We start from the raw sequence: 13,972 nt of genomic DNA on the forward strand, positions 1-13,972 counted from the left end.
ATTTCAATTTCTAGATTAAAGGACAGGTTCATTGTACACCTTAAGCATCTTATATGTTTTAAGCAGAATAGAGTTAGAATGAGTTTTTGAATATAAAAAAGTATTTTCCAAGTGAATTTTACCTCAGCAGATATATGCATTTTTATGTTAGTTTGACTCTAGTTTTTGGTGTAATCAACTAAAAAAAAAGTTAATTATATGAAAAGTAAAGTCTTTTTATAAATCAGTAAGAAAACTGTCTTTTCTAAAGTTGCTCTTGAATTATCTTAAAAGGCAGCATCATTTCAAAACAAAGTACAGAATAAAGGGTCATGTATAAGATCTTCTAGCTTAAAAGGTCTTCGAATACATATTCTTGGATCTGCAGAAACATAGTGACATCTGTCTTTGATTATAGTTACATGGACAAATTTGAATTCTAGAGCTGTATTTAAAACATTTCAACATACACAATGATATTATGTTCCTGGAATATGGCACATGGTGGTTATTTTTAATGTAATTATAGATGCCTGAAATAAATTATTAAAAAGAAGACACTCATAGTAAAATCAGAAGTTCTCATGGTTTAAGTCATGTTTATCTAAGAAAATTCAAAATAAACTATTTGAATAAAGATTTCTGTTTGTTTCACAATTGTTCAAATTAACTTTACAGAAACTGGTTTAATTGCTGAAATGTTTAGTTTCTTTATTGACATTGTGCTTCTAAATTGTTAGACATTAAAGTGAATGAGAAAATGGGTGTTTTTTTGAGGTGTTTATTTTAAAAATATTAGAAGGATACTAATACAGGAAAAAAATTTGCTATGAATCTCTTTTCACAGTAGTCCTGGGTTCCTAGCCATGTGAAGTTACAATCATTTTTAATCTGTGTATTCTTTTGTTACATTTTGAAGGTTGTCTTAAACTTTACTACGATGGACCTATACAAAAGTAGTTTGTGCTGGTATGATTACATTGAAGTAAGAGATGGGTACTGGAGGAAATCACCTCTCCTTGGTAAGAGATTTTTTTGCCTCTTATGTGGCTATGCATGTAGTCTGTCTTGTCCAGAGACAATTCTTTCAAGAGTTATCTTAGGGTTTAAAATGTATGAGACCAGCATTTTAATTTTTCTTATACTTTTTTCAATCACAGCAAAAATACTCACAGACAGATAGATAAATAGACAATTAATTGATTTAAACCAGTTTCAATTATGAGGTGGTATTTGGACCTGAACATAATGATTTAGAATAGCTTATAGTGAATAATCATCACATATTCTGTATTTTTAATTTTAAAATCAGAGTTTTAATGAGTAAACCAGATAAATTGTGTATTTGTGTGTGTATGTTGTTTTGCTTTGTTTGCTAAGGCAGTAGAGCATGAGCTGTTAGGTACACATTTGGTTACTGGCTTCCTGCACCAAGGATATTGGTTCCTATTGTAGAGGTCACAGTTTTGCTACTCAGGTTTTTGTGGCTGAGAAGGTGCATCTGTAGTTTGTGTCATAAATTGTAGCTCACATTTGGTGCTCATGAAAATATGCTACCAACATTTAACCACAGACCACATCACTAACTAACATTAGGCACTTTCTGTTGCCCTCTGTTTTACTTAAAGGTGAGAGCTGCTGTGAGCATGTGAGCATCTACTCTACTGACTTTTTTTTGAGATTTTACTTCTATTTTTAGAAGTAGCTTTACTCAGCTGTGTTTATTTGCCTACATATCTTTTCTTCTTAACATCTAAAACCTGCTGAATGGACACTGTTTTATTAAAAGTGACAGCAGCCTTAGTAAGTCCAAGAGATCTGTAGAAATGCTTAAAAATAAGGAAAAATTAAGATTTGCGCTAATTTGATAAGTCAGGATGAGGAAAACATTGTATTGAACATTTAGTTTCTTAGCCTAGATGAAGCAATTTGTAATATATGTATGTGTGTTCCAAAGAAAACATTTCATTAAACTCATATTGAAAAACCAATTCTAAAACTGAAATATTGAGAACACTTTTTAGAGCACCATCAGCATTACACACTGCAGGGTATAATGGCCTAACAGACTGGCTTAGTCTGACTACAATGCTCATGTGGAAAGCTTTCCCCACTATTTCCTCTGAGACCTTGTTCCTCAGAGTGTAGCTGTCACACTGGCAGCATCAGAATCACTTAGAAGGTTAGAAGTGTGGAAATGCAGGTCCCACTCCGTACCTTCTGAACCAGAGACTGCATTTTGACAGACTCCCTGGCAATTCATATGCACATTATAGCTTTTTCTCTTTTAGTCAGGTTACTTTCTTCCAGTTTCCTTTTTTAAAGAATTGAAGTATAGTTGATTTACAGTGTTGTGTTAGTTTCAGGTGTACAGCAAAGTGGTTCAGATATAGATATATATTATTTTTTCAGATTATATTCCATTACAGGTTATTACAAGGTTTTGAATATGGTTTCCTGTGCTTTACAGTAAATCCTTTTTGTTTATCTATTTTATACATAGTAGTTTGTATCTGTTAATCTCATACTCCTAATTATCCCTCTCCCTCTCCCTTTCCCACACATTACAGTTTAAGGGACATTGCTCTGTTTTACATGCCCCTAATTTACTTTGCCATTTAAGGAGACATTTTTTCACCTGCTATCTGTTAGTATGAATTTGTTTTAAGTTGACTGACATTTTTCATATACTAAAACTATGTATGACATCATTACCAAGGGTACACAAAAATGGATGACAATATATTATTCTTTGTGGAATTATTTAATGTGCATTGTCATATTTAACTTTCTGTCATCATAAAATCTTAGAGCACAGTAGCAGATATACAGTAAGCAACGAATATTTGTGGAAGGTTGAAGGAGGGAAGAAGGAATGACAGGCAATAATATATTTGCTCAGTATTATACTTGCCTGTGGATAAACAATCAGAAAAAAATTAGAACTCATTATTAAGTCTTCTGATACTGTTTGCCATTCTGCCTACTACACTACATACTACAGCTTTATAGATGAGATGTATGTAGTAACATAAGATCCTTGGGCAGTCTGTGGGTTTCCCTGACAAGTCGCCATTGAACATGGCTAAACAAAGAACTATACTTTGAGCTGTCACTTCCCTACTAATGACCAAACTGAACATTTGAAGCAGTTTTTCAGGATCACTTGTACTTTTTTCTGTTTTCCGTAGAATATTCCCCACCTTGATATATCGTGTGTCATTTTACAAATAGGACATGTTTTGAGCTAGCTGTTTCTTAATTCTACAGATAATGATACTGACATCAGTCAGTTAATCTGAGAGTGATATGTTCCAATATTCTATAAATAAATATGAAGAGATTTATTTATCCACCTTTATTAAGTAAATATTAAAGAATAATTATGGCTCTAGTTCCTAGGGGTAGATACAGGAACCAAATCAGGTTTTATGTATGCAATTTGTAGCTAGTATGAAAAGCAATTAGAATATAAAGTCATATTTAGGAGTCTCTTTATTCTTTTATTTCTTTTAGGTAGATTCTGTGGGGACAAATTGCCTGAAGTTCTTACCTCTACAGACAGCAGAATGTGGATTGAGTTTCGTAGCAGCAGTAATTGGGTGGGAAAGGGCTTTGCAGCTATCTATGAAGGCAAGTCACATTGAGTTTAGAGATGGCTTCTTCTTAGACCTCTAAAGAGAAATATCCTTTCTCTCAATTAAATTAGAATGATATTGTAACTGTATTTCAATTACAAAATTTTCTAAACCTGTATTATAATGTTCATTATGATGATTTTAATAAAAATACTCGGTAAATTTAAACTGCAGAAACAACCTGCTTTCTGGTACCAGTAATGTGGTAACATGTAAATGTACTCATCAGGGATGTGTGGGGGAAAAAAATACTCATTATAGAGATGTGTGGAAAACAACAGCAACAACAAACGGCAAAAGAGTTCTTAAACTTCGGTTGTTTTTTCATGACAACATTAAAATGTTATGAAGAAATTACCACTTCTCTTTGTGCTGAGTTTGTATGTGTTTGATGCCTGTACCGCGGAAATGCCTTGATAAAGGAAACTACACAGAAAGTAATTGCACACAGTTCTGGAGCTTGCTTTGTCTAAATGAGAGTGTCAGCATTCAAGAAGAATTTACTAGAGGCTTTGTTCTATATGTATCTAAATCAGTAAACTGGCATTGTGCTTCCTGGCTTTAAAAACCTTCTTGCCAGATCGTGGGTAGAGAAGACCCTTCTTGCTCCTGCCTCTGCCAGCGCAGAAGTTTAGGTTATTTAGAAGACAGAAGATTTCTGCTTCTCTTAGACTTTTAAGAGGATGGAAGCATTTGTTTTAGAGATTAACTGTGTGGTTGTGAAGAGTATGGTTTGGATGGAGCCACAGATGTTGAGCACGAGGGCCGCTCACAGCCAGAGGCCCAGAGAGTTTTGTGGAGCTTCTCTCCTGATCAGCTTCTCCACTGAGGTAAAAGACCTAAAGAAGCAGTTCAGAGAGTCAGAGAAAACTCACATAGAATAAATTACAAAATCTCAAAAGGTTTTTAAAGTTTTTCTTTTAAATGCTTGTTTTTGTAAAAATGTGAATTAACAGTGATAAAAAATCATATATTCCTCTGCTGACTGTTATCTAATATCTATAGTTAAGTGGCTAGGTTTTTTTTTTTAACCAACTAAATATTTACAACCAGCCAACCTTGATTTTTATAACCTGGTTTTTATGTACTCAGCTCCAGGCACCAAACTAAAATGTTATCTTAGAAGCAAATGAAAATGAAATGGCATGTCTAGGTTTATTTATTTGTTTATTTTTGCTTTCCTCAGCTATCTGTGGAGGTGAGATACGTAAAAATGAAGGACAGATTCAGTCTCCTAATTACCCCGATGACTACAGGCCGATGAAAGAATGTGTATGGAAAATAGCAGTGTCAGAAGACTGCTATGTTGGGCTGACCTTTCAGGCCTTTGAGGTAAAGTCCTTCAGGCAGCCTTTGTGGGGCACATCCTCCATAAATGACAGTGCATTTAAGGGATCCTCATTAAAAAAGCAAAGAACTAGAGAATCAGCTTTTTCATCAACAAAGAAGCAAAGGATTGCCTATAAAATGCAACATCAAGAGCGAAAGAGGTTTTTTTTTTTCTTCTTTCCTCTTACTGCAGACATTTTCAAGAAGATTAAAGTGAGTTTACATTATCTGTGCTTTTTGAATTAGAATGTTTGAAGTACTGTCTATAGTTTCTTTTGACAAATGACCAGGCTTGTTTCACAAGAATGCTTGAAGAGTCCATTAAATAAAAATCTTTTATTTCTCTTCTAAACCAAGAGGTTAAAGGTAGATCATCTTTTTTGTTGTTGTTACAGTGTAAATCCATTTTTCACCTTTTTATCATTATGCAGAAAATTATTTATAAAAAAAAATGGGGATTTAAATATTCTTAGGAGCTTTTGACTTCATCAAAAATATTTATTGGGGAAGAGATCAGCACCGACATTGCATTATTAGATGAGGGCAGAATAAACCAAAGGCCAGTCAGAGTCCTGGAGCAAAGTCTGCAACTAAAACTACTGCACTAGCTAATGAGTCATTTTTGTGTAGTGGGGAGAACTGAGTGAGGAATTAGAAGCTAAGAGATATGGGAATTGTCAAGAACTCCTGAGCATGTTTAAATTACAGAATCAGGCTAGAAATTGAGAGCCCAAGGTGGAGTAGGAAGGAATGATGAGGTGCTGGCAGTAGGTCCAAGAAAGAGTTAGAGATCCAGATGCCATTACTGGAGAGTATTTCTTTATTGAAATTAGAAGGCCTACTTACTGTCCAAGTGATCAGAAGGCCGGTGTAGAGAACCCCATTCATTGCCAGGATGTGCTTGCCACTGAGTGTGGTGACTGTGTGGTGTCCCAGTCCCTATAGCAGGAGCCCCAGGGGAATCCAGGTGTTACTCAAAAGCCCAGAGAAACTCATACCCCCACCTGTAAACTGTGTAACATATTTTTTGGTATTGTCTCTACCCCTTTGCATGTACCTTCTAATTTTCGAGACATATTTCTTTTTAATCATGAAAAATCTCTCTTTTATGCTGTGATCATGATGTTTATGCCCCTGACCCCTTTGCATTTTTGGAAACCTTGGTTCTGAGATTATCTGATTCACATTTATTTTTAAATTTTATTGGATTGCAAACATTATTCAAATAGAACACTTTATTGTAAAGAGTAAACTAAAATTGGGTAGGACTCACTTTTTAGACCAAAACAACTGGTTCATTGAAAAATTATCTAATGACCACATTACATGTGTTAATATTTTGTGCTATTGCAAAAATTAAGTGATGAACTGCCTTTCAATATATAATTCAATGTTTTATAGAATTCTATTATAGTAGTGATGTCAGCAAATACATTCATTCCATGCATCTAAAAACTGAGATGCAGAAATTGCTGGCTTAGCTGGTTTGCAGTTTTTTTTTGGTTTTCTGGGGTTTTTTCGTTTGTTTTGATATATCAATATAGTAAGAGTGATATTATTCAAAAATAGGATAATGTAAGGACAAATAAGAAAGATTTACACCTCATGCACTTAAAACTGTGCCTGACACAGAGTAGTCATTTAATAAATACTTGTTGATTAAGTGAATGAATAAGTTATTGCTAAGCTTTGGAAATGAGGTAGAGTCATGTCACAGTTTGGCTGATAGTACATTTTATTTATTACCTCTAGTTTCCTGTCCTTTCTTCATTTTGCTTTATTTCCTTATGTTTTTCCTCCTTTATTTATATGCTGGACATATTTGAATGTCTAGTAGGCCTCTCATCTTTAACTGACTAACATCAAGCCTTTGATTGTCTTGTTTTACTCACACTAACCCACTCACCTTCAGTCTTCCCTATTTCAGTATTTAGTGTTTCAGTATGTCACTATTTACTCAAGGAATATCCCTAATTCCATTTTTTGTCTTAAACCCCAAGGCCAATTAATAAGCATATTCCATTTGCTTTGTCTCCAAAATATACCACATACATGACCACTTTATACCTACTTTCTGGCCACCACTGTTGCAATCACTGCCTCTTGCTTTGGAACTTTGATGAGCTCTTCACATCTCTACCCTTGCCCTACATATCCTGATATCCACACAACAGCTGGGATGATACTTTCACAATGTAAGTTATATCAAACACTCCTCTGCTTAAGGTTTTATCAAACACTACTCCCCATGTGCCTCATGGAGAAAATCTTTGTGTTAGACTTTCAGGCGTGCATTATAATGCTGTTGGCCATGAGTTCACTGTTAATGAATTTGAATATCTGTGAAGGTACCTTTAAACAGAAACACACATAAAGCAAGGTTAAGTATTGATTTGATGACAAAAATTTTGTGACCAGAAGCTCTCAGGAACCTAACCCTGTATCTCTCCAGGAGCCATGAATCAGTATTCACTAACTCAGTGTTTTCAGTGACTTTGTTGAACTCAACTACTGCTAATACTGAGAATTAACTGTATATATTTTTAATTTGGTCTAGTGGTCATTAGGTGGTTTGTTTCAGTTACTCAGTTATCTGTTTATATCAATTTGTTTTTGTTTACATAACATTTTCAATATACAGCTTATGCATTTTATATTTAAAATGTATAATTTTAAAAATATCTTCACTATTTCTCAGTGTTTTGTGTCTTTCTCTGACAAAACTGTTTTTATTCACTGATATCAGTCTTTGACTTTTTCAAACACTTTCTATTTTTGTAACTCTTTTATTCCCTATGTCACCCTCTCCCTTTTCAGATAAAAGGGCCCTTAAGATAAGCTAGTTCTGTTGAAATCTACTATAAAGAACTTACTGGCTGTTCATTATTTATGCCTTTCTGTGAATTTATGTCATGAATATTCACCTCTCCTAATGCTACTTAGATTTTAATGTAAGTACAGAAAGAAATCTGAACAAGTGCTTTTGTTAATGAGGGTAATAGAGTCCTAATACTTCTGTAATCATCACCTTTGGGAAGATTTTTCTTCTCTAGTAGTTACTGGTATGTTGACTCTTAAGACCAATACTGAAGTGAGTTTGTACATGAATGTAGATAATGTCTAAAATCATTTTGAAGAACTCGTCTTCTCTTCAGCAGTGGTGTTATTTGTAAAAAAGCCTCTATACTACTATTTCACTTGAGAACTTTCAGTATGCAGAAATACATAAGAGAAAAAGTTGGGGAGATTTTAATAGTACAACTTCAAACAAATGTCAGTAAAGCAGGAAATAAGTGAAATAAACCCAGAGCTTAGTTATGTTTAATTAAAATCCCTACATACATTTATTTAAGTGAGATTACATTTGAGGTACTTATCAATATTTCTACACACTGTGATTTGGTTATACTTTCCTTTTGAAAACCATAGTATATAATAGTCTTTCCCATAATTACTAGCAACATTCTAAACTACATACAAAAGTTTTTTATCTTGGTACAGTTGACCCTTGAACAACACAGGTTTGAACTGCAGGGGTCCACTTATATGTAGACTTTTTAAAATAAACATAGTACCTGTTATTTTCATTTTACAGATCTTTAAGTGTGGGGGAAAGTTTGTGTTTGATTAGAGAACACAATGTATGGAATCAGAAGAATTAGGGTTTAAGTGGTGAACCTCTGCAAACTATTTCAGCCTCCTTCCCTTGGGTGAGTCATTTATCAGTTCCTTTGTTTTTGAGGCAGAGATAGCAGTTGGCGGTTTTTCAACTGTTCTTGGTTGGCATCCCTAACTCCTACGTTATTCAAGGGTCAACTGTACTTTGTGAATTACCTGATTAAGAGTAATCCTTTAATTCCTTTAAATATTTTATATTAGTTTAAGTTAAGTAGACTAGTCTTTGTGAATGAACTAGGAAGCCAAGACAAGATCTTAATTAGTTAACATTTTAATGCTTGCCCTGCACTATTTTTGGATATTTGGCTAAGAATATATATTGGTTAATGACTGTATAAGAGAATATGACTATATAAGAGCTACTATATAAAGTAGCTCTTCAGAATTATAGTTTAGGCTATCATTCTGCTCTGAAAGATTAGATTAAATAAACTTGCCCAAGGTCACACAGTTCTTAATTGGTAGACTGTGAGTGATACCAATTCCATGGCCTGGCACTCTTACACCCAGATCTTGGTAGCAAAATGAGGCATCTAATTCTCTCATGGCAATAAATTCTCTCCCATCATAACTATTGTCATTTGTACATTTGAGTTGTTTAATCAATAAATGCCTGTCAGTCAGGGACTATGTCTGTTTATTCATCACTGTTTATATACTATCAAGTATATATTTATTATCTGGTCATCATAGGTTTTCAGTAAATATTTATTAAATTTATGAGTTAAAAATAATTGTGTCATGAAGGAAAAAAAAAATCAAATGGCAGCATTGAGAAAACTGAATCATATAAAAATAGACCTAACCCAGACTTATGGTTTTGATTTTCACATGGTTGAGCATTTTGTTTTTTCTCCTCCATTTTTGAGCTCTAATTGTATACATATCAATATTCATTAAGTATTAAATAGTAAAAATAAAACTAATACTAATTAATAAAATATTAAATATGACAGTGATACATTTTAAAATAATCTATTAAACTTTTATCCTTTTTATTTAAAATTCCTTTTGTCATAGCATTTATTACTTAAATTTACTGTATTTTTCTCATTATTAAAATTAATTTATTTTTAATAATAAATGCTAATCTTGATTGTTTTTGTTAGTCATACTTTTCTTTAACATTTTACCCCAAAGCAAAAAATAATGACTTAGCGTTTTTCCAAATGTATAGAACTTTAAGTTATATTATCTATAAAAGTTAAATCATTTATGGAGTTGATAGTATGATTATAGTTTGAAATTACATTCTAACACTCATAGAAGACTTTTTTTATTACTATTTTATTACTATTACCATCTTAACTATTTTTTAAGTGTATGACACAGTAGTGTTAAATACATTCACATTGTTGTACAATCAACCTCCAGAACACTTTTCATCCTGCAAAACTGAAACTCTTTACCCAGTAAGCAACAACTTCCCATTTCCCCCTCCCCCCAGCCCCTGGCAATCACTCTTCTGCTTTATGTCTCTTTGAATTTGACTATTCTGGGTACCTCATGTAAGTGAAATCATACAATATTTGATTTTTTGTGTCACTTTTTAAAAATTTCACTTAGTGTAATATCCTCAAGGTTCATCCATGTTATAGCACTTGAAAGGATTTCCTTCCTTTTTATGGCTAATATCCCATTTTATGTATAGACCACATTTTGCTTATCCATTCATCCACTGATGGACATTTGGATTGCTTCCACCCCTTGGCTATTATGGATAATGCTGATATGAACATGGATGTACAAGTATCTCTCCAAGACCCTGCTTTCAATTTTCCAAATATAATACCCGGAAGTGGAATTGCTGAATCATATGGTAATTTTATTTTCAATTTTTCAGGGAGTACGGGAGAGTTTTACTGAAACTATTACCTAGAAACTTTGGAGTTTTCAGAGGTTTTTACAAATAAGTAGGTATTGCAGTAGATGTTTTTGCGATGTTATATTTATTTGGAAATTTGATTGTAAAATGAAAGCAAAGTGTGTGAATGGCCCCTGAGCCTGGGTATGGTATCTTGCTCCAGGGCTGGCATTCCTTCAGTCTTAGAGCTCCCCCACATGCACTGACCACAAAGCTCTGCATTGGTTGGCAGTGTTAGAATGAGAGGCTGACTACTTTAGGTTACTTTTAATTGATTTTAGTTCTTGCTAAATAAAATAACTCAGCTTTTTGATGCTTCCTCTCTAACCTGCCAGTAAAGACATGGACCCCCCACACTTAGTAATGAAATGTAATATTAATCCCTTCTGGCTAAGCTTTGTACTTATTCTTCCTTCTTTGCGTATTTGGATTTACTTCCAATATCATTTATATATCAGTTTTCCAAAACAATCTTCAGAGCTTAATGTCACTTTCACTGTTTTCTCTATATACATATTAGGTCTGTTTACGTTATGATAAACTTGCCACATTCCTATATGGTTTGTGTTCTGATTACCTTAAAGTCTGTAATAAATCAGCATTATCATTACCAAACATATTTATTACATGTCCACGCTTTAAATCAAGAAGAGACTGTTTTTCCTTTTCTTTTTTTTATGAATTACTGACTTTGGTGTTCTTCTTCTCATGGTACCTAAGGTTACTGGCATAACATCAATGAACTTATCCACTTTTTAGCTTCAACCATATTTATTTCTTCAACTATATTTATACTAATTGATAAAGTAATCGATACTGCTGGAGAAAATGTTACACAAATAACATAAAATAACTCAAACTCTCATTTGTGCTCACCATCATTACTGTTATGTGGATGTAGTTGAAGAGGTATAATTATAATTAACACCAATAGAGAAGATTTATTGTGCTGGTATTGCAATTAGGATTAAAATAATTAAACTGGAAAAACATGTAAACAAAGATCATGGAGGTCATTGATATGATATGTAGGTCAACAACCATGGCATTTACTGTGTGAGACTACAGTGTATATTTCTATTGTTTTATCCCTAATACCAGGTGCATAATACTCAATATATAAGTAATATGTAATTCATAAATAGGTACTGGTGGAACCAATCCTAAAATTGGTCATTTTTATTCATTTTACCCATGAGATATTTACACTTTGTGTATCATATAAAATATTTAAAGCTCTAATTTTTACAAAGTAACCAGTGAATATACTATAAATTAAAATTTAAAGAGATTATTGTTTAACTGTTAAAGGAACAGAGTGAGTTTTATATACAGGGAAATACCCGCTATCCTATATCCTTTTAATTACTGACCATATGTAATTTTTTTCAACAGTGTCTCTCTTGTTTTCTTTGTACTGTAATTTTCAAAAGCAGTAATTGCTTCATAAATAGTAATTAAAACCCATTTTAATTAACCTTCTTATTTTTTACTCTGGTATGGCTGCTGATATGAAGCAACGTGATTTTTTTTCTATGAATTAACTTTCCATGGCAAGCAGCTACTTTCTTCATTGTGTGTTCTCACTCCCTTTCCTCTTCTAACTTAGCCTCTTCCCCCTTTCCAAAATAATTCATGTGTTGCAAGCATTTCATTCTGTGCTGCTCAAGCAGGTGAAGATAGATAGGTTGACTTGCTGAGACCTTTGGTTATTTTTCCTACAGTTTTGTTGTTTGTTCAGTTTTGCTTACCCTTTTATCCAGTTGTACACCCTGAGATTTTAGATGTTATTTTATATGTCCCCTTAACCAATGAATAGACTTTGGCCATCTGGAAATGTTCTCATATTTATAGAGAACTCTGATTTTGAAGGGACTGTATTAAAGACTGAGAGAAGAAGGTGTGTTATAGCTGGTCAGATTGGCCTCGTCACCCCAGTGACTAATTTTGTTCCTAGTGAGACTGCTAGCTCTCCCTCACCTCTCTATTTAACAGCTACTGTCTCAAAAGTATACTTTAAATAATGAGATAATTTTCATGTTAAATATTTTCCAATTCTTTCCCATAATTCCACACACGAAGAGAATACATTTTTAGGGAAAAATCTGGATTTATGAGTCACGGTGAGCTCCTACTGATAGTAAAATTGCAACCTTCAATCCCGCCACCCCCACTGCTCATACTTCCTATCTTGTTTCATTTTGTGTTCTTCCATAGAATGTATTATTTTCTAATATTTTATGATTATTATTTACCTTGTTTATTGTTCCTTTGCTCTCTACCCACCAGTATAAGCTCCAGCAGGGCGAGGCTCTGTTATTTTGATGAATGATGCATACTAAGCAGTGAGAAGAGTGCACAGAACAGAACCAGCACTGAATATTTATTGAAGAAATAAATGAATCCTGATTTGTGATTGGGAAAAGGGCAGCAGCAAATGCAGTACTTAGTTCTAACCAAATCTGCTTCAAAATCTATTTTTTTCTGTTTGTCCTTATGCTGCCTAATTTGAAGACTATCATTGTTAATGTATTGACAAATCAGGAAATGACTTCTTCAACCAACTATACCAGAAGTTTCATGCATACAGGTTGTAGTTCATAGAATGTGTTCCCTGACATTCATTCTGTAATAGGAGAATTCCATAAATTAGTGAATTGTATGTTGAATGTTGGTTGACAACATGTGATACTTTTCATGGTTTATAATTATAGATGTCAGTGCTTTCCAGCTTCAAATACCTAATAAGTAGTTGACTCTATTAAGACTTCAGAGTTAGGGCCCATTTTCTATGAAAAAAACAAAAGCAAGAATTTATTTAGAAATTGTCTTATAATTTATAAAACAATTTGTAAATTTTCTTTTGTTTTTTGTAGACGTTTAGAGCTAAAACAAAGGTCTACAAACATTCACTTCTTCATAAAGCCAATAGTCTGAGCTAATATTTGCATTTAGTTGTTTAGGAAAGAGATTGAGTACATCCAGGGTGCACAGGTCAAGAATAATGTGTTAAGGTAAAAGTCTCATCTAAACATGCCTGTTATCCTGAGAGGGGCAGCCAGTGCTAGTTCTACAATGGAGTAGTCTTCCCACACAAAGCTATGCTAACTATGGATAAAGGATTTCATAGACTAGGAAGAAATGTAATCCCCATGTTATCAGATTTTGCTTCAAAAAGATATGTATAACCTAAAATAGTGCAACATTTGTCAATAATATGAATTCAGCCACTCTATTGATAAAATAATGATTTTTTGATCAACTATGAGCAATTTTTATAACTATGTTTCAGAACAAATTATGCATTGTTTATAGCATATCTAGCGCAGATTTCTAATGATAATTATTAGTCTGGATTCTCTTAAATTCTATTTTCCAAAGAATTACTACTTGTATTTCTATTTTATTTTAAAAGACAGTTAACTTCTATTGATCTTAGTGCATGTGGATGCACTTTTTCATAGATTTTTTCCTGTCTCTCTAA

The 13,972-nt window shown here is 33.3% G+C and overlaps 1 protein-coding gene across 1 annotated transcript in view; it reads left to right on the forward strand.

The window, feature by feature from the left end:
• The first annotated feature begins 919 nt into the window (after positions 1–919).
• Positions 920–13,972, forward strand: part of TLL1 (tolloid like 1) — a 64,448-nt gene continuing 51,395 nt past the window's right edge. Inside the window, exons 1-3 of the mRNA XM_022561650.3 lie at positions 920–1,001; positions 3,496–3,612; positions 4,804–4,949. Of these exons, the coding sequence (XP_022417358.3) occupies positions 920–1,001; positions 3,496–3,612; positions 4,804–4,949 (345 nt within the window). The remainder of the gene's footprint in view (positions 1,002–3,495; positions 3,613–4,803; positions 4,950–13,972) is intronic.

The sequence above is a fragment of the Delphinapterus leucas genome, chromosome 5 (genome assembly GCF_059928025.1).
Source record: "Delphinapterus leucas isolate spDelLeu-1000000601 "Yukka" chromosome 5, BTC_Dleu_Yukka2, whole genome shotgun sequence".
NCBI lineage: Eukaryota > Metazoa > Chordata > Mammalia > Artiodactyla > Monodontidae > Delphinapterus > Delphinapterus leucas.